General features: G+C 40.0%; 1 protein-coding gene across 3 annotated transcripts in view; it reads left to right on the top strand.

The window, feature by feature from the left end:
- LOC140726544 (uncharacterized) overlaps nt 1–20,941 on the top strand; it is a 55,323-nt gene that overhangs the window by 15,421 nt on the left and 18,961 nt on the right. For 2 of the 3 annotated variants that reach the window (XM_073043077.1, XM_073043076.1), the window contains exons 5-10: nt 758–912; nt 2,476–2,591; nt 2,715–2,804; nt 5,505–5,561; nt 14,414–17,432; nt 17,631–17,768. In XM_073043077.1, coding sequence (XP_072899178.1) covers nt 758–912; nt 2,476–2,591; nt 2,715–2,804; nt 5,505–5,561; nt 14,414–17,432; nt 17,631–17,768 — 3,575 coding nt within the window. The remainder of the gene's footprint in view (nt 1–757; nt 913–2,475; nt 2,592–2,714; nt 2,805–5,504; nt 5,562–14,413; nt 17,433–17,630; nt 17,769–20,941) is intronic. The other variant, XM_073043078.1, reaches the window with a different exon arrangement.

Below are 20,941 nucleotides of genomic sequence, written 5' to 3'. Positions count from 1 at the left end.
ATAAGGAGTCTCTGTGGAATGCATGGGTTTTCTCTGGGTCCTCTGGTTTTCTTCCACTGTGTAAAGACATACCGGGTAGCTTGATTGGTCATTGTAAATTGTCTTGTGATTAGGTTTGGGTTAATCGGGAGTTGCTGGGGCAACGTGGCATGAGCTTTCTGAAAATCTACCTAGACTCTACTTACTATTTCCATCTTAAGTATTCTGCTAGCCATATTCTAAAAAGAACTGTAGATAGGTGAAACAAAACTTCCCTGTCACAAATCCATGCTAACTGATGAATCCTATCATAAGATGACAAACAACTGTGATTCACTAAGGAGTGTGGATGTGTTATTCAGATCAAATTGTAAACCATCAGTGGACTAGGAAAAAAGTAGATGATAAAATTTAGCATGCTAACTCATTCTTTCACTGTAATGAGTTGTAACTTGTTATTTCATACTTAAATGTGTATGAAATTCAAACAGGCAAACTTCAGCTTTTAAAAAGGTTTTAAATTGTGCTGAATGAAAGCCATTGAGATCCTCTGTGTTAGTGCAGTGGACATATGCAGGCCCTGACACAAAATCTGCAGACTTGGTTCAACTTGTCATTGAAAATTTCCAGTACTTTATACATCTGACTTTTCAAAGTGAAATAGGATTAAGTGATTTACAAAAATTTAGCACTTCACAATCCAGTTTATAGGCACACAACTGTTATTATTAACATGATGGTTCCCCATTGTAACTGTACTTGTATTTTTCCTCCAAAGAGTAAGAGGCAACCTTGCTGTTCTTCTCCCTACATTGAAAACGCAAAATGAATTAGCTTGTTTGCAGCCCAGTCAGTTTCACATAGAACCAGTTCTGGATAGCATCTCTGCGCTTCAGTTGGACAAAGGTACAACAGAACTAAATTGTGCTTCAGGTAAGAAATTTCTGCATCATGATTTTGATTTTAAAACTAAAATGTCACCATTTTTATCTGGAATGTAGACACCATGTGCTCAAATGAAGAATGTATTGAATATTTTTTACATTGCAGATGACATTCACCTAAAAAGGGGAGTTAGGACCATCTTGTGATCGTCATTTAACAAATTGCAAATTAAAACAAATACTTCACTTTGTTAATTGTATAGGTTAACTGTAAACAAATGCACTGGAGTTTTCAAAAAACCTAAATTTAACAAAGTTTCTGTAAGCTTCATCCTGTGTGACACTGTTAGACACCAATCCACCCCAAATGCTGACTAATTCTTATTGTAAAGACAACTGTTGATGTCACAATCAGTAGAAAATGGATGGAAGAGGAGAGATTTGTGGGGGTAAGAGCTATTTGGGTCAAGGGATACATGGGTAGGGGCAAGAGAATGTAGAATATGCTAGTATTCATGGCGCATTCATGCGCATGGCGCATTCTCAGATCTTGCAGCTTATCACATAGCCTTGCACATTCTCTTCAATGTTTATTTATGCCAGGATTGGTGAAATCGTCTATTTTTAATAATGTTTCCAGTTTGAAGAGTTGTAATGCTTGATTTCTTGTTGAAAATTATGACTACATTCTCCGCTATACAAAACAATAAATGTATTTGCTTTGGTGCGTAAAGCATTGGTGATTTACTTGATAGATTTGTACTGGTTGACTGATAGAGATGTGCCCTCAGTGAGCCCAGAACAAGTTGATGTATGTAACCATGAAGATTCAGTAATGCTGTAGTTTTGAGCTGCTGAATGAGTCACAACCAGTGGTTCAGCTGTATCACCATCTCCGTGATATATAAAAAGATAGTTTCTAACCCTGAGAATCTTTGATTGGATCTGTTAGTTTTCTCAGTAGATGGTGGCAAAGGCAGGTGGGTTCTTTTGTGTGGAGCTGAATGCCCAATGCAGCCATTAATGAACACTTCGAGATAAAGAGTTGAAGTTATTTTTGAACGCAATCATTTCTCACATTTCCTTGCAACTTGGGTTATTTAGCCCATCTAGTATATTTTGGCTCACATTCAGCTCACAGCAATCCTATTTATCCTGCTTTTTCCCAGTTACTTATTCTCACTCACTTCCTAATCAACTTCAGTGTCACCCACCGACACTAGGGGGGATTTACAGTAGTCAGTTAACTTACCAAGCAGCACACCTTTGGTATGTGGAAGGATGTGGAACCAGGAAGGGAACTCAGACATGGGGAGAATGCACAAACTTCACAGAGATGGCCAGGAATCAAATCTGGGTTGCTGTAGCAACCACTTGTACCATTCTGCCAGCCTTACTCATTTAAAAACAAGTTTAATCTTGATAAACTGGAAATACAGATTGCATTTTCAAGGAGGGTTTTATGGCCTAGGAGTGCAACATCCAGTAATACTCACATACTCTAACTGCTGTACAACCAATGTACATGAACTGTGAGCAAAAGCTGTCATCAGATAGCCTGAATTGTAAGGATAATTCAGTTGTGTATTATTTTTTTTCATAACCCTCCCAGCGCTACCCACAGACACTGGCAACACCACAAGTCAGATAGACGCAGATGGTTACAGATTTAAAACTCCTTTGAAAATGTGGAAACAGCCCAAGGACTTTGACAAACCAAAATTTTCTGTAAGTTCCAGTAATTTAGTGCATTCCTAAAACTACACATTAAAGATTATTTTCATTAATTCAAAATATTTTTCTAATGTGAAAAATAATTTGAGGTAACATAAAACTCTAAAAATCTTTCAGCCAAAAACTGTCTTTGACCTGCTTGATGGCCAGGAAAATCGCCATTGGTGTCTTACTGCAAAATCTGAATATCAGGACATGAGTCTGGAGGTAAGTAGGTGTGGGTTGAATTGTACAGAAACATCTCAAAAGCCACCTGATAGATGCAGTTCATGTGTGTAAAGTTGTCCTGTACTCAGCAGGTTTAATCTTTCTACATCTTGTCTAGCTGAAAAGTTGAAGTTGTACATGTTACAAAGATCATGTTTAAGCTGCTAATCATAACTGGATATGAAAAGGCTTATTTTTGTATTATCTGTACTTCAGAATATTCAAGGGTACTTTAAAGTCATAAGAGATCTTTTGAATTCTTGTTTTGAACCTAGTCTTGACTCTGCTGCTTATATCCTGACAAAGTTCTGAGTGTGTTTTAACTACTGTGTTTGCTAACCTGCTTCATGTTTAGCAGCACTAAGATGCTAATATATCCAGCCTCAATCCAGTTTTTGTAATCTCCTTGCCTCTGCAACCTGTAGAGGACTCCCACTGCCAATTCATTTCCCTTTAAAAGCAGGAAGTACAATGTCAAAATTTCTGACCGTAAGAGAAGAAAGGGTTTAAGAAGTAAGACTAGCAATATTATGAATTTCACAAGCCCATGGATAAGTTACAGTGTACACAAAGAGAAACTGATAGTTCAGTATGCTGAGATTTGAGGAGATGGATTTTGTGTTTGTTGGACATTAGTACAAATAAATAATTCTTTGAAACTACAAAGTAAACAAAAAACCCTGTAGTTTTCAACATTAACTAAATTGGAGCATAAAAGCCACAAGACATTAAGAGAATAATTAGGCCATTCAGCCCATTCAGTTTGCGCTGCCATTCCATCATGGCTGATTTATTAATCCCCTCAATCCCAATCTCCTGCTTTCTCCCTGTAACCCTTGATGGCCTAACTAATCAAGAACCAATCACACTCTGTTTTAAACATGCCCAATGACTTTGCCTGCACAGCTGTCTGTGGCAATAATATCCACAGATTTACTATCCTCTGGTTAAAGAAATTCCTCCACAAACTCTGTTCAAAATGAGGCTGTGCCCTAGGTAATATCCTCTTCACATCCACTCTATCTATGCCTTTCAACATTCGATAGATTTCATTCTGATCCTCCCTCATTGTTCTAATCTCTAACAAGTGCAGACCCAGAGCCATCAAACGTTCCTCCTACATTAACCCTTTTATTCCCAGGATCATTCTTGTGAACTTTCTCTGGGCCTCTCCAATGTCAGCGCATCCTTTCTTAGATCAGAGGTCCAGAACTGTTCACAATACTCCAGCTTTTATATTTTAGTCCCCTCAAAATTAAATGCAAACATTGCATTTGTACAAAGTATAGACTACATAAAGTACAAAGGAACACAAGTACCATTATTTTTATATATATATATATATATATATAGTATATCCCTGATATATTTAGTTTTTCCCCCCTCTTTTTTTTTCCTCTCTCTCTGCCTGTTCTCCATCTCCCTCTGGTGCTCCCCTCCCCCTTTCTTTCTCCCTAGGCCTCCCGTCCCATGATCCTTTCCCTTCTCCAGCTCTGTATCCCTTTTGCCAATCACCTTTCCACCCCCTCTGGTCTTCTCCTATCATTTCGCATTTCCCCCTCCCCCTCCTACTTTCATATCTCTTACTTTCTTTCCTTTCAGTTAGTCCTGATGAAGGGTCTTGGCCTGAAACATTGACAGTGCTTCTTCCTATAGATGCTGCCTGGCCTGCTGTGTTCCATCAGCATTTTGTATGAAATGAGTCCACCCCCTCCCCCATTCTTCTAAACTTAGCATGTACAGGCCTAGAGCCATCAAGCGCTCCTCATATGTTAACCCTTTCAGGCCTGGAATCATTCTCATGAACCTCGGCTGGACCCTTTCCTATGCCAGCACATCTTTTTCTCCAATAAGGGGCCCAAAACTGCTCTCAGTACTCCAAATGAGACTTAACCAGCAGCATCCTTGTTCATATGTTCTAGTCCTCTCGAAAGGAATGCTAACATTGCATTTGCCTTCCTCACCCCCGACTCAACCTGTAAATTAATTTTAATGGGGTCCTGCACAAGGACTCTCAATTCCCTGTGTATCTCTGATTTTAAAATTTTCTCCGCATTTAGAAAGAAATCTACCCTTTATTCCTTCTGCCAAAGTGCATGGCCATACAGTGCCCCACACTATATTCCATCTGCTACTTTTTTGCCCATTTTCCCAATCTCCCTTAAATCCTTCTGCAGACTTCCTGCTTCCGCAAGACTACCTTCCCATCCACCTATCTTCGTACCGTTCACAAACTTGGCCATAAAGCCGTTAATTCCGTCATCCAAATCATCGACATATGATATGGAAAGAAGCTGTCTGAGCACCAACCCCTGTGGAAAACCACTAATCATCGGCAGCCAACCAGAAATAGCCCCCTTTATTCCCACTCTTTGCCTCCTACCAGTCATGACTGACACAAAATACTTTGTTCATCCACCATTTCCTCGTCCCCCATTACTACTCCTTCAGCATTATTTTCCAGCAGTCCGATCTCCACTCTAATCCCTGAAAAATCTTTATATTCTCTTTTATATTATTGAGTAGCTTAGCTTAATACAGTAGCATGCAAAAGTTTGGGCACCTCTGGTCAAAATTTCTCTTACTGTGAATAACTAAGCGAGTAAAAGATTACCTGATTTCCAAAATGCTTAAAGCTAAAGATGACACATTTCTTTAATATTTTAAGCAAGATTTCTTTTTTATTTCCATCTTTTACAGTTTCAAAATAACAAAAAAGGAAAAGGGCCCGAAGCAAAAGTTTGGGCCCCCTGCAAGGTCAGTACTTAGTAACGCCCCCTTTGACAAGTATCACAGCTTGTAAACACTTTCTGTAGCCAGCTAAGAGTCTTTCAATTCTTGTTTGGGGGATTTTTGCCCATTCTTCCTTGCATAAGGCTTCTAGTTCTGTGAGATTCTTGGGCCATCTTGCATGCACTGCTCTTTTGGGGTCTATCCACAGATTTTCGATGATGTTTAGGTCGGTGGACTGTGAGGGCCATGGCAAAACCTTCAGCTTGTGCCTCTTGAAGTAGTCCATTGTGGATTTTGAGGTGTGTTTAGGATCATTATCCTGTTGTAGAAGCCATCTGCTTTTCATCTTCAGCTTTTATACAGACGGTGTGATGTTTGCTTCCAGAATTTGCTGGTATTTAATTGAATTCATTCTTCCCTCTACCAGTGAAATGTTCCTCTTGCCACTGGCTGCAACACAAGCTCAAAGCTTGATCAATCCATCCCCATGCTTAACAGTTGGAGAGGTGTTCTTTTCATGAAATTCTGCACCCTTTTTTCTCCAAACATACCTTTGCTCATTGCAACCAAAAAGTTCTATTTTAACTTCATCGGTCCACAGGACTTGTTTCCAAAATGCATCAGGCTTGTTTAGATGTTCCTTTGCAAACTTCTGATGCTGAATTTTGTGGTGAAGATGCAGGAAAGGTTTTCTTCTGATGACTCTTCCATGAAGGTCATATTTGTGCAGGTGTCGCTGCACAGTAGAACAGTGCACCACCACTCCAGAGTCTGCTAAATCTTCCCGAGGGTCTTTTGCAGTGAAACGGGGTTTTTGATTTGCCTCTCTAGAAATCCTACGAGCAGTTCTCTCGGAAAGTTTTCTTGGTCTTCCAGATCTGAACTTGACCTCCACCGTTTCTGTTAACTGCCATTTCTTAATTGCATTTTGAACTGAGGAAACAGCTACCTGAAAACACTTTGCTATTTTCTTATAGCCTTCTCCTGCTTTATGGGCATCATTTATTTTAATTTTCAGAGTGCTAGGCAGCTGCTTAGAGGAGCCTATGGCTGCTGATTGTTAGGACAAGGTTTGAGTAGTCAGGGTATTTATAAAGCTTTGAAATTTGCATCACTTGGCCTTTCCTAATGATGACTGTGAACAAGCCACAGCCTTAACAAGCTAATTAAGGTCTGAGACCTTGGTAAAAGTTATCTGAGAACTCAAATCTCTTGGGGGTGCCCAAACTTTTGCATGGTGCTCCGTCCCTTTTTTTCACTCTAAAATTGTACAAAACCAAAATAATACACTAATCTTGCTTAAAATGTTGAAAAGAATGTTTCATCTTTAACTTTATGACTTTTGGAGATCAGTTCATCTTCTACTCACTTAACTATTCACAGTAACAGAAATTTTGACCAGCGGTGTCCAAACTTTTGCATGCCGTTGTATTTCATCTTTTCTCTCTTCATGGCTTGTTTAGTTGGTTTTCCATTAGTGTTTGAAAGCTTCCAATCCTCTAACTTCCCACTAATTTTTGCAGTCCCCGAGTTACAAATGTCCGACTTATGGACAACTCGTACTTGTGAACGGAGGGAGGAGAACGCTGTCCGCCATTTTAAGTCGGATCACGACGCCATCCACTATTTTAGGTCATTGCAGTTAACATTGTGTTGAGTGTGTTACTTTGTATTTGGCTTAAATATTTCTTGGTAAGATTCGCCTTGACCCTTTTCCAGTCAGCACTGCCCCCCACCTGTCCCATTTAAACTTTCTCAGTGCGGGTGAATTTTAGGACCCGGAGCAGCACAAGACCCGCCATCCACGGCTGCTGCTGTATTTTTTTTTATTAAGTGCGATCGTGAACAATAGCCAGATCAGAAATGCTGATCAAGTCAACTAGTTCCTAAAGAGAACTCTGATAGGCCAATCATACTGCTGCTCAGCTATACAACATAAAATCCGCAGCTTTCTGTTCCATGGATGGAAAACAATCGCGATTGAAAATAAAGTGGAAATAATAAAGTGATTGGAAAGAGGTGAAACGCTATCGGTCATTGGAAAAGCTTTAGGCTACAGTCGGTCAACAATTGAAACAACTTTAAAGGATACAGGTAAAGGATAAAGTGAGAATAATGGAGCATGTGAAAGGCCCTGCCTTGATGAAAGCTACAATTATTACTAAGCAATGCAGTGGTTTAATTATTGAAATACAATAGTTTCTTAAGTGTTATATATGCAGAGAAAAGTAAAATATATACTATATACTAAGACAAACGTTTGACTAACTGACGCTAAGTAATACTGGATGTACCTCTTCTGACTTATGTACAAATCCGACTTAAAGACGGACTCAGGAACGGAACTCATTCATAACCTGGGGACTGCCTGTACAGTATTATGATAGATATTAATCTGCCTTTAGCTTCCCTTCTCAGTCACTGTTGCCTCATCCTCCCTTTAGAATATTTCCTCATCTGTGGGATACAAGTTTCCTGTGACTTCCGAATTTCCCACCAGTTGTTGCTGTTATGCAGTCATGCCTGTTAGTGTCCCCTTCCAATCAACTTTAGCCAGCTCCTCTCTCATGTCTCTAATTCCATTTACTGTAATACTGATACATCTAACTTTAACTTTCCTTCCAGATGAAGTGTGAATTGCATCATATTTAGATCACTGATCCCCAAGGTTTTCTTTAAGCTGTCTAATCAGTTCCAGTTCATTACACAACACCCAATCTAGAATTGCCATTCCCCCTATTGGGTTCAATTACAATCTGCTGTAAAAAGCCATTTCATAGGCATTCTACGAATTCCATCTCTTGGGATCCAGCACCAACCTGATATTCCCAATTTGCCTGCATACTATCATAATATTGCCCTTTTAACGTGCTTTTTCTATCTTCCATTGTAATTTGTATCCCATATCCTGGCTACTTTCAGAGGCCTGTCTATAACTCCCAACAGGGCGTTTTTACCAGTGCAGTTTCTTAACTCTACCTACAAGGATTCCACATCTTCGGAGCCTGTAACCTTTCTCTAAGGATTTGATTGTACAGTCGACCCTCCTTATCCACAAGGGATTGGTTCTGGGACCCCTCGCGGATACTAAAAAACGCGGATGCTAAAGTCCCTTATTCAACCTGTCTCAGTGCAGTGGACCTTAGGACCTGGGGGAACCCCAGACCTTATTTAACCTGTCTCAGTGCAGTGGACATTAGGAACCAGCGACCGAGCTCTGAATCCGCAGTGTTTCTGTTCACGAAAATAATCACGATTGAAAATAAAGTGGAAATAATAAAGCTATTGGAAAGAGGTGAAACGCCATCGGTCATTGGTAAAGTGTTAGGCTACAGTGGGTCAACAATCGGAACAGTTTTAAAGGATGAAGTGAGAAAGGCCCTGCCCTGATGAAAGCTACAATTATTACTAAGGAACGCAGTGCTTTACTAATTGGGTTTTGGGTTTTTTATCCTCCACATCAACCAGGCACAGAAGGAGAGTGCGCCTGGAAGTGGTCTGTCACTGGATCAAACTCGGGAACTTCCCGAGCTTCGCGCTGAAACATACGTTCTTAAGTGTTTTATATGCATAGAAAGGTAAAATACATACTATATACTAAGACAAATGTTTGACTAACTGATGCTAAATAATACCGGATGTACCTGTTCCGACTTACTTAGTAAGAGAACTTACGATTTTTTTCGATCCAGATCCAAGGTAACCTACGCACATCCTCCCGTATACTTTAAATCATCTCTAGGTTACTTATAATACCTAATACAATGTAAATGCTGTGTAAACTAGTTGTTATACTGCATTGTTTAGGTAATAATGACAAGAAAAAGAAGTCTGTACATGCTCGAACAAGTGCCGGAAGAGCACTTCTGGGTTTTCTGGATTCACAGTTGGTTGAATTTGCACATGCGGAGCTCGAGGATAAGAGGGCCGACTATAGTTTTTTTTCCCAACAGAGCCACCCCATCCCCTCTGTCTACCTGGCTGTCCTTTTGATACAATGTGTATTATCCTTTGATGTTATTCTCCCAACTGTGATCTTCTTTCAGATGACTCTGTGATCTTGGTCGATACCCTGTTTTTTCTTTGTTTAACAAGTGCCCATTAATTGAGCGAGCTCATATTTTTGTGGAGGAGTGAGGAAATATTTCTGCTGTCCTTTGTGTAAATACAGTCGGCCCTCCATGCACGGATTCAACCAACCGCGGATCGGAAAAGTTCTCTCTCCAGCACTCGTCATTTGAGCATGTACAGACTATTTTTTCCTGTCATTATTCCCTAAACAATACAGTATAACAGCTATTAACATAGCATTTACATTATATTAGGTATTATAAGTAATCTAGAAATGACTTAAAAGTACAGGCAGTCCCCGGGTTATGAGTTCCGTTCCTGAGTCTGTCTTTAAGTTGGATTTGAAGTAGGAACAGGTGCATCTGGTATTATTTAGCGTCAGTTAGTCAAGCGTTTTTCTTAGTAGGTAGTACATATTTTACCTTTCTATGCATATAAAACACTTAAGAAACACATGTATTTCAATAATCAAACCACTGCGTTGCTTAGTAATATTTGTAGCTTTCATCAGGGCAGGGCCTTTCACATGCTCCATTAAAATTTTTCAGATCGTTGCCCGACAGTAGTAACGCTTTTCCAATGACCGATGGAGTTTCACCTCTTTCCGATCCCTTTATTACTTCCACCTTATTTTCAATCGTGATTGTGATTATTTTCGTGAACAGAAACACTGCGGATTCAGAGCTGCACCGCCAGGTCCTAATGTCCACCGCACTGGGACATGTTAAATAAAGTCCGGGGTTCTGCTGGGTCCTAAAGACCGCCGCATTGAGGCAGGTTAAATAAGGGACTTGAGCATCCGCATTTTTTGGTATCCACGGGGGGGGGGGGGGGGGGGGGGGGAGTTCTCGGAACCTATCCCCCCATGGATAAGGAGGGCCAACTGTATGTGTTTCCATCTTTCCCTAAATCGTAGTGTTGATTAAACTGCTGTAGTAGTTCTAAAATAGCATCCCATAGACAGAAAATCTGCTGGTTTGACATCACCGAAGTCCTAAGTGTGCCAGAATTATGGAGTTTTACTCTGAGTCATTTAGAATTACAGAATGGTAAAGCACCGAAGGAGGCCTTTTGGATCAGGGTCCATGTTGACTCATTAGATTCTATTCTCTATTACATTCCTCTTGTTGTATTTTTTTCTCAGCTTACTGTGAAAACTCCTTTTAAATCTGCCATATTGTGTGAGCCTTCACAACTACCTGCAGGAACAATGTATGGCCACTGGTCCTTCTGCCAATCACCTAAAATCTGTAGTTTTCATTCCTAATAATTAAGCTATTAGGACCAATGGCCCGTCCTGGTCCAGCGACATTGACATTATGGACAAGAAAGTGCACGAGCACCTCCATTTTCTCAAGAGACTAAAGAAATTTGCCATGTCCTTGTCGACCTTTACCAATTGTTATTGATGCCCAATGGAAAGCATTGTATCTGGATGCATAACAACTTGGTATGACAACTCCTCTGCACACATCGACACGAAGCTGCAGTTTCATGTGGATACGGCTCAGTACATCCTGGAAACCAGCCTCCCCTCTGTGGACTCTGTCTATGCTTATCGCTGCCTCAGTAAAGCAGCCATTATAATTAAAGACCCCACCCATATTGGGCATTCTCTCACCCTCTCCCATTAGGCAGAAGATACAAAAGCCTGTAAGTACATACCACCAGACTCGAGAACAGCTTCTATCCCATTGCTTAAATGGATCTCTTGATAAGATGGACCCTTGACCTCACAATCTACCTTGTTATGATCATGCACTTTATCCTTTACCTGCCCTGTGCTTTCTCTGTTACACTTTATTACACATTGTTATTGTTTTAGCTTGATCCACCTCAATGCACTGTGTAATAATTTGATATTTATGAACAGCATGCAAGATGAGCTTGGCACATGCAACAGTAACTAACAAGTACCAATAATTTACTGTATGTAAATACTCCCTTGAAGACTATTTCTACTCTCTCTACTCTAACAAGTAACAAATGGAATAAAAATATTGAACTAAATTGTACCCTTTCTTATAAACTTGTATATGTAGCTGGATCTGTTTCAACTGAGTTTCACCTGTGAATTTAACTATACAATCCACAGGATCACAGTGATGTACTTATGGTTAATCTTCATGCAAATCTGAGCATTTTTTAATGAAATAAAACTGGAACACTGCACCTTCTGAATTAATGAAAGCTATTCTAAGACAAGGGACACACTTATAAAATGTAAACATCGGAACAATTTTGATTTTTCCAATTTACTTTTTCTGGGGTAGGAGTAGGTTGCAAACTTCTGTGGGATTTAGATTAGATTAGATTCAACTTTATTGTCATTGTGCCGTGTTCAGATAAAAAGCCAAATGAAATGCAGTTAGCATCTAACGAGAAATGCAAAGATAGTGTTATTTACAAAATAACTGCAAATAAAAAGTAAGTGCTACAGCACACAAATATAAAAGTACTGAGACAGTACAATATGGGTGCAATACTGCTTAGCGCTGTGATGTGAGGTTCAGCAGGGTCACAGCCTCAGGGAAGAAGCTCTTCCTGTGCCTGCTGGTGTGGGAGCGGAGGCTCTTGTAGCACCTACCGGATGGTAGGACAGTAAAAAGTCCATGGTTAGGGTGAGATGCATCCTTGGTAATGCTTTTCGCCCTGCCCAGGCAGTGTTTATGGTAGATGTTCTCAATGGTGGGCAATTGGGTGCGAATAATCCACTGGGCAGTTTTCACCACACACTGGAGTGCTTTGCGGTCCGATACAGGACAATTGCCATACCACACTGAGATGCAGTTGGTGAGTATGCTCTCAATGGTACAGCGGTAAAAGTTCATCAGTATCCTGGGACAGAGGGGAGCTTTCCTGATGCTCCACAGGAAATAAAGGCGCTATTGCATCTTTTTGATCAGGATGGAGGAATTCAGGGATCAGGTGAGATCCTTGGAAATGTGGATTATTCCTTACCTAATAAATCTTGCAGGAGTTCACTGTCCAAGTTGACAGAATTTAGATTGTTACGCCTGCAGCCCCCTCCTTTTTAAGAATCGCAGGATCGCTATTGATTTGGGTCAGGAGACCCAGGAAATGAGAGAGAGACGTTTGGAATGTCTTGACCCCCCCCCCCGGCGATATAAAGCTACGGGAAACGGCCATTGTCTGTTGGAGACGGAATTGTGTATTAAAATACTGTGCTTCATGGAAGCCCTCAGGCAAAGTGGGCTGGTTGGTGGAGGGATTGCATCATCCCAACCTGATTGACATCTGAGACCCTGTGAGTCAGGATAAAAGAGGGTCTGTGGGAACAGCCCCTCAGACGCACCAGAAGAAACGCTAGCGATCCCGTAATAGCGAAAGCCGGTGGGAAGGCCACGTGCGTCCTTTTCCATTTGCCCCGGAATCGGTGGGCCTTTACCACAGAAGAACGGTTTTTAGCTAACAACGGGGAAATCAACTCCCAACGACTCTCGAAGGATTGACATCATAAAAGGAATGGGCAAGTTTTAACCCGTCTTTCTCTCCAACCAAAAAAAAAGCTGCAGCTTGAATGAACTTGAGTGACTTTTATATTTCCATCAGACAATACATTATCCCCTAGACAATGATAGAGCTATTTCTTATTGATTATTATTATACCCGCGCTTTTAGATTTAGTATTGACGACGTATATTATCTGTACATTTGCGTTGATATTTATTTGTGTATTTTTATCAATAAATACTGTTAAAAATAGTACCATCAGACTTTAACAGACCTCTCTATCTTTGCTGGTAAGTGACCCAGTTACGGGGTTCGTAACAAGATAAAATCATTTACCATTTTGAACAGCCAAAACTATCTGGGCATTAATTTCCACTTCCTCCGCAAATAAAGCTGTAGTAAAGAGCATAATATACCTGTTTCTTGTTAGTTGTGGGAAATACTAAATATATTCAGCTTTTCATCCTGAAGTTTATGTCTGTGAGCACGTACATGTCTGTGCAACTTCAGTTTCCATTCTGGGATGGTTTCATAATCACAAAGAAGATGCAGCAGTCACAGTAGTCCTGCTGTAGCTAATACCCTAATGGAGTAATAGTACTTTTTTTTAAAAAAATGATTAACTGATATTTATTTGTATGCTACATAATGTGTCAACCAAGTGGATTTGTGCAAAGATTTTCATAGATACATAATGCAAAATTCCTGAAAAGGATTAGGTATTTGATGGTTTGGAGAAGAATGTATAAAGTCAGGTGAAATACTGTAGTTTATCTAAATCCAGTGCAGTAGTCTATTTCTTCTGTGTGGCTCATTAAATAAGCACTAATTGATTTTACTGGGGATAATGACCTGACAGTGATAGTTATCATCAGTTAAATAGATAGAAGATGTATTGTGCTGTCTGATACTAATTCTTGTGCTAGGTACCATGGTGAAATAGTTTAAATGCACATTTTTTGTCAAATTAAAGTAATTTTGTCTGATTGTGTAGAAAATCCTAAATTAGGCATGTATTGAAAGAATTTAATTTCCACTGGTATCATCCATCGTCTTTGACATTTAGAAAGCTATTGATAACTTGTAACAATAGTCCTTCGGAGCTGGTATTTCTTATGACACATCTGATTTGGCAACCTTGCTCTGAGACGTCATTCAGTAGCAAATTCAAAATCAAAAACCTGATAGAGTCATGTACTGCTGTACCTATTTGTGTGTATTGCAATTTCTTTTAAACTCTTATGATGCACATTGTTCTTAAAAATTTCTGAATTACTTTATGGAATGTTACATTTGATTTTCTTTTCTCTCTCTCTCTGGTCTTTTCTTAGGAAATGCGTTACAAATACTACCAGTCCTATAGAAAAGACTGGAACTGTTTCATGAATGAATCATATTCTGGAGATGTAAATAATGCAAACCCTTCAGCATCTTCCAGTACTTCTGTAGATAGATTGGAAAAACATGGAATAGAGCAGCATCCAGTCAAGCTGTTCAGTTTTGTTCATTCCCATAAAAAAGTGAAAAATAAATGCCTTGTCAGTGATTCAAATAATTTCAAGTTCCAATTGTCTCATGATTTAGGAACCATTACCAGTAAACCATCAATTTCAAACACTGCCATTTCATTATCTAGTAGTAGTACTACAAAGTTGTCTGCTGTTGAAGTTGCACCTTCATCCTGTGATTTGGGGGCTGCTATTACTAAGTCATCTGTTTCAAACTCTCAGAGATTGTTAACAACCTTCTCAAGTTTGAGTACTGAACAAAAGAAGCAAGAGGATAATTCTGTTCAATCAACATCAGTTGAAGCTGCAGCCATCTCAAACGTTCCAACTGTTGTTAAAACTCTGCCAGCAACAAGTTTCACAGTGTCTTGTCCAGCCACTTCAGCCTTATGTACAGCATTGCCAGCTTTTGACAAAACAGATGAACACCAGATCTTCATATCACCTGAATTCAGATTTGGTGGTTCCACAGAAACAGTGTGTTCCAAATCACCATATATACAAAATGCTACCAGTAATTCTAATGTTAATACAGGACTAGTTAACGCCACAATCACTTCTGGTGCTTCACACACATCTCTATTGCCTAGTAGCTCTGCAATTGGAAAAGCTACTTCTTTGTTCGTAACCACCAAAATGGAAAATGAACAAGCTCTGCTTTTCCCAACAACTTCCAGATTTAACAAGCCATCGGAAAGCTCTTCCGCAAGCAGTACAGCCACTACTTTGACCACTGTATTTCACAATACCGCTGCTTGCAATTCATCAGATAATAAACAAACCAGCACCATCACATCAGCTTCTGACAGTGAGAAAGTCTATTCAGTTGGAACAGCACCTGTTTTTCCCTTTGCCAAAATTACAGAAGAATGTTCATCAAAAAGCTCATCCAAATCGCCTTTTAGCTTGAGTACTTTGGGGCCTTTAGGTGATCAAAACAAGGCAATACCAAAAAGCTTCCTTCTCGGTTCTGAAACTGAAAGATCCAAATCTTTATTCACCAGCTTTCCCAATGTACAAATTTCAGCCAAATCAAATACATCTTTAGGAAACCAAAATAGTTCATCGGCCGCTGATTTGATTTATGCAAGAGGTGATGCTTCTGACCTCTTCACACCTGCCCACTCTAAAAGTGATGTTTCAATATTGAATGATAAACAAGTACTGTCTTTTGATGAGGGCTCAGTTTTCAAATGTAAAATTCCAAGTACCGTCACAGCTACGTCATCTTTGCTTGCGTCTTCCTCCTCTTCGCTGTTTGCGGGCAGTTTTAAACAAGCTCAAAGCTTAACACCATCAAATCAATCTACCAGTTCCTCTGAAATTACCTCAGTTTGCTCCATGACACATTCAGCTGGTTCTATTCCTACAGCTTTCACAACCTGTTTCAGTCAACAACTCTCAGCAGCAAGTGAGCAAGAAAGCACGGTTAAGCTATTCAAAATGAAAAAGAAGGTGCCGATAGTTACTGAACCATCTAAGCATAATAATATACATTTGTCTGATTCTAAGCATGAACATTTGCCACCTGTGGTGAGTGAGCAACAAAATATTGATATAACATCAACCAATGTCAGTTTTGAAGACTGCAAAACAAAAAATACACAGGCTGAAAAGTGGTTAAGTTGTAAGCCAGTGCTACTTCAGGAGATAAAATTCGCTGGTTCTAAATGTGTAGGTTTTGGTAAAGAACTCTCTTCAGCAGTAAGTCAACACCAAACCAAAGCTGCAACCCAGGGTGTTGGAGTTGGAACTTGGAAAGTAGAGGTGTCTTCATTATCTGATGTGACAGTGAGTACAAAACAACATGGTAATGACGAAGACCCAGACCCCTTTTTACAACCTACAAACATGACACCTCTTGGAGATTCATTGGGGAAGTGTTTGAATAATATAGAAGAAAGCAGAAAAGAATCGCCTGTGTTCAGTGATCAAATCAAAGGTGTACATGAATTGCATTCTTCTGAAAATCAAGGACACACTGAAGTGCACCATAGTCCAACAACCTCTAGTGACTTTTGTGCTGTAGAACGTAAGAGCAACACAAGTGATAAAGCAGGCCTTTCATGTAGTCCAGTAACGCAGATCACTTCAGAGCCACTAAACCTTTCATCACACGGTAAAAACTTTGCATCTGTTCCACAAAGTATTGCATCTAAAAGTAGTAGTTTTGAGGAAGCTAATAATAACACAAAAGCAGAAGCACAAACAACATCATCTGATTGTCCACTTGACACTCCCGCAGGTTTACACAATGTTTTTACTTTCGGTGCAGGTATTGGTTTCCAGTTCAAACCAGGATGCCAACTGTTTGCATCAGGGGTAAAGGAGAGTAAGGGCGATTGTGAAACTGGACCCAAACCAATGTTCCCATTCCCCCCTCCAGTTAATAACCCACCCATGTCGATAACAGAAGAAGACATTCTCTTCTCTAACCAAGCAAAGTTATATTACTTTGAAAGGACATCCTTGCAGTGGAAGGAACGGGCATTTGGAGAAATCAGAATTTTGCAACATAAAACAACAAAGCTACCTCGTCTAGTGATGTGGAACAGTTCTAATAAATGTTGTGCCAATCATTGGATCACAAGTATCCTGAAACTGAAAAATCCAAAAAACAGCAATCACAACTGGACTTGGAGTGCACTGGATTATTCAGAGAAAAAGGTTATCAGTTTAGATTTGGCTATACACTTCAAGCTAAAAGAAACTGCTCAGATGTTCAAGGAAGTTTTTGAATCAGTAAAAGACACTGAGAGGCCTGAATCAGCACAGAAAAGATGTTCAGCAGAAAATAATGCTCTGGCAAATGATTCGAAAGAGGAAGGAAATTCTTTGCAAGGTAAGCCCCACAAAATGTATTTTACAATATAGCATATTTCCCTATTTGAGTAGTAATTACCTGGTTAAGTATCTTAATTTAGATGTGCAAAAGTACTGATATTTGCATAATTTTAACAGCTATATGTTTGAATGAATTATGCAATTCTGTATGCACTGTCTTAACCTGTTATGTTATTCTCTCGGTCTACGTGAATAGAAGGTGATGACAATGTGGTCGTGCTGAGTGAAGTTACACCAACTCCAGAGCAAAGAGCTCTTGCCTTAGAGTTGCATCTTCCACCAACCTTCTTTTGTTACAAGAACAAGCCAGGATATCAAAGCAGTGACGATGAAGGTATGTATCTTTTGTATGTAAGAAGTAGGTTGTGTATGGGATTGCTCACTTTTAATAACATTTTGTTTCATCAATCTGCTGCCATTCAAAAAAGGAAGAGGAGGTGGATTTCACAAAGTGGCAAAGAAACATTTTTCTGGAGATCAACATATCAGAGTATGAAGAAAATCTTAAACAAATGGACTTCAGAACTTGTTGATCCCAGAGATCCATATAGTTCTCTCTCCACCAGTATAATTTTTTTTAAAACCGTACTTATAGCAGTTGAATTTCTTGGAATACGGAGGATGAACACATATCAAGTAATTCTGGATTTCTGATTATCAAAAAATTTAGATGTTGAAGCTGTCCGTGTTCACACCGAGGGGGGTGGGGGGAGGATGGGAACAGATACCGTGTCTAATCCCACCTCTCAGCATGGATCCAAGTATTTCTTTATACTTGCAAAAAGCAACAAGCAAAATGTTGGAGGAACTCAACATCTCTACATTTATCTCAGATACTGCCATTGAGTTCATCCAGCATCGCTTGTTGCTCCAATTTCCAACATCTGCAGTCTCTGTTGTGTCTCTACTTTTTAAGTGTGGCGATGGTACCACCATTTCAGACTGAGTTACAGAGTTCCACTCAATGGATGTAAACATTTTTAAACCTCCCTCCACTATTTTCCCATCAATTATCTTTATTCTTGACCCCTGTATTTTTAATCTTTCCACAGAGGAAATGGGCCCTTCCTATTTCCAGTAGTTTGGTCCCTCATAATTTCATATGATTATTTCATTTATCTCCCTGTTCAAAGGCTTTTCAGTCTTTGTTCGTAACTGAAAATATTTGGTCTAAATTTTCCAGTTCTAGCAACATTTAAGTAAATGTCCTGTTCACCTTCTCCATTGCTTTTGCATCTTTCCTGTACTGCAGTGAGCAAAGTTATGCTCAGTGCTCAAATTGCCGGTTGAATAATGGTGTATGTAGTTCCATCACAACCTCCCTGCACTTACAGACACAAGAAATTCTGCAGATGCTGGAAATCCAGAACAACACACACAAAATGCTGGAGGAACTCAGCAGGTCAGGCAGCATCCCTGGAAATGAATAAATAGTTGACATTTTGGACTGACACCCTTCTTCAGGACTGAGAGGGAAGGGGTAAGGTGCCAATATAAAAAGGTGGGGCGAGGGGAAGGAGAGCAGCTGGAAGGTGATGGGGGAAGCCAGTGGTCGGGGGAGGTCATGGGCTGCAGAGGAAAGGAATCTGATAGGAGAGGAGAGTGAAGCATAGGAAAAGGAAGAAGGAGGGGATGCACGAGAAAAGTAATATGCAGGCGAGAAGAGGGAAAAGGACGGAGTGGGGAATGGGGGTGCGAATTTGTTCACGAGAAGGAGAAATCTATATTCATGCCATCGGGTTGGAGGCTACCCAGACAGAACATAAGGTGTTGCTCCTCCACCCTAAGGGTGGCCTCATCTTGGCATCAGGCCCTCCAACCTGATGGCATGGATATTAATTTCTCCTTCCAGTAAACAATCTCTCTCCCTCTCCTCCCCTCACCACACTTCCTCTATTCCCCACTCCTGACTTTTTACTTCTCACCTGCCTTTTACTTGCCCCTGGATCCCCTCCTCCTTCCCTTTCTCCTATGGTAGCCTTTCCTCTCCCATCAAGCTCTTTCTTCTCCAGCCCTTGACCTTTCCCATTTACTTGGCTCCCCCTATCATCTTCCAGCCAGCCTCCTTCCTCAACTCACACTGTTTCGTTCTGGCATCTTACCCCTTCCTTGTCAGTCCTGAAGAAGGGTCTCAGCCCATAACATCGACTATCTATTCATTTCCATAGATGCTGCCTGACCTGCTGAGTTCCTCCAGCAATTTGTGTGTTTCCCTGCCTCAGATATTAAATAAAGCTAACTCGAGCCTTTTAAGTAGCTTTATTGACTTTTTAAATAAGCTTTTATTGCTCTTCTACATAAAGGATCCACACACATACTGTGTGTACTGGTGTCAGTCTGTCCATCTACGCTTTTAGTTATCCTTCCATTTATTATGTATTCCCTTACCTAGTTTCATTTCTCTAAACTCATTTGTCAACTTTCAGATCAAGGGACCTGACCATCTAGTTTGTCTACACTTTAAAGCTTTCATCCTTGCTGGCAACCAGAAAAGTAACTTTTGAGACAATCAAAATCATTTGTGCTGCTTTCTATATTTCCCTGTGTTTAAAGTAAAATCATTAACTATATCACAAAAAGCATGAAATTGAATATTTAGCCGCCCCCCCAGGTACTGCCTAAACTTAGAAAAATGCCCCATCAAACATTACAGTTTGCATCCTGCCACTCAGCCAGTTTTGGGTTCATCTTGCTATTCTCCTTTGCATAGTATGGGCTCTTTATTTTTCAATTATTGTGCCATTTGGAACCGAGTTCCTCTTGTGTATTCTTCAGGTTAAGGACTACTTGCATTCCACTTAATTCTGTACATTTTTAAATGGTTGATAAGGTCATTAGTGGACCTGCAGACTGCTAGGGAAGAGATAGGAAGCACTTAATGGTTTGGACATGTGAATGGCTGTTTAGGTGGTGGTGTGCTCCTTTTGCTGCTTATCCTGGGCTATGGATTCACGGTACTTAACGCCAGCATACTCAATTTTGAGTGATCATGGCCAATAAGTTGTCATGATCGGTGGGTGTGTTCTTTTTCAAATACTTCAGAACATCCCGTGAATTATGTCCTTTGTCTAGCTTGTAACCTTTTGCCATAACAAAACTCACAGTAAGAGTATATGGTTCAGGAGTCTGCAGTAAGGCATTCATGTGATATATCTGCTTATGGGAACTAGATGAATGCAATTAAGTCCTGTATGTTGACCTAGGAAAGGTTGATGTGTAATGAAAATCATATCCAGTGCACCTCCAGATACATGAAATCACACAGATTTGTGAAGTAGCTTCTCTGCCACTGAGGAACATCCTTTTAGTTACAAAAATATATTTAATTTTTTCTTTCAAGATGGTCAGGGTTATTAGGGTTATAACTCTGGGCATATCTGCTTCTTAGATGCGGAAAGTGAAGCAGTGAATCTTTAATGGAAGCTCCTCTCTGGCAAGTTTTTGAATTGCAGCAGGGATGCCATCTGCTATTGAGGCCTTGTTTATCAGTTGACATTTGCCATTTTC

The sequence above is a fragment of the Hemitrygon akajei genome, chromosome 4 (assembly GCF_048418815.1).
Source record: "Hemitrygon akajei chromosome 4, sHemAka1.3, whole genome shotgun sequence".
In the NCBI taxonomy this organism is placed as follows: Eukaryota; Metazoa; Chordata; class Chondrichthyes; order Myliobatiformes; family Dasyatidae; genus Hemitrygon; species Hemitrygon akajei.
This window is presented reverse-complemented; position numbering and strand designations above follow the sequence as displayed.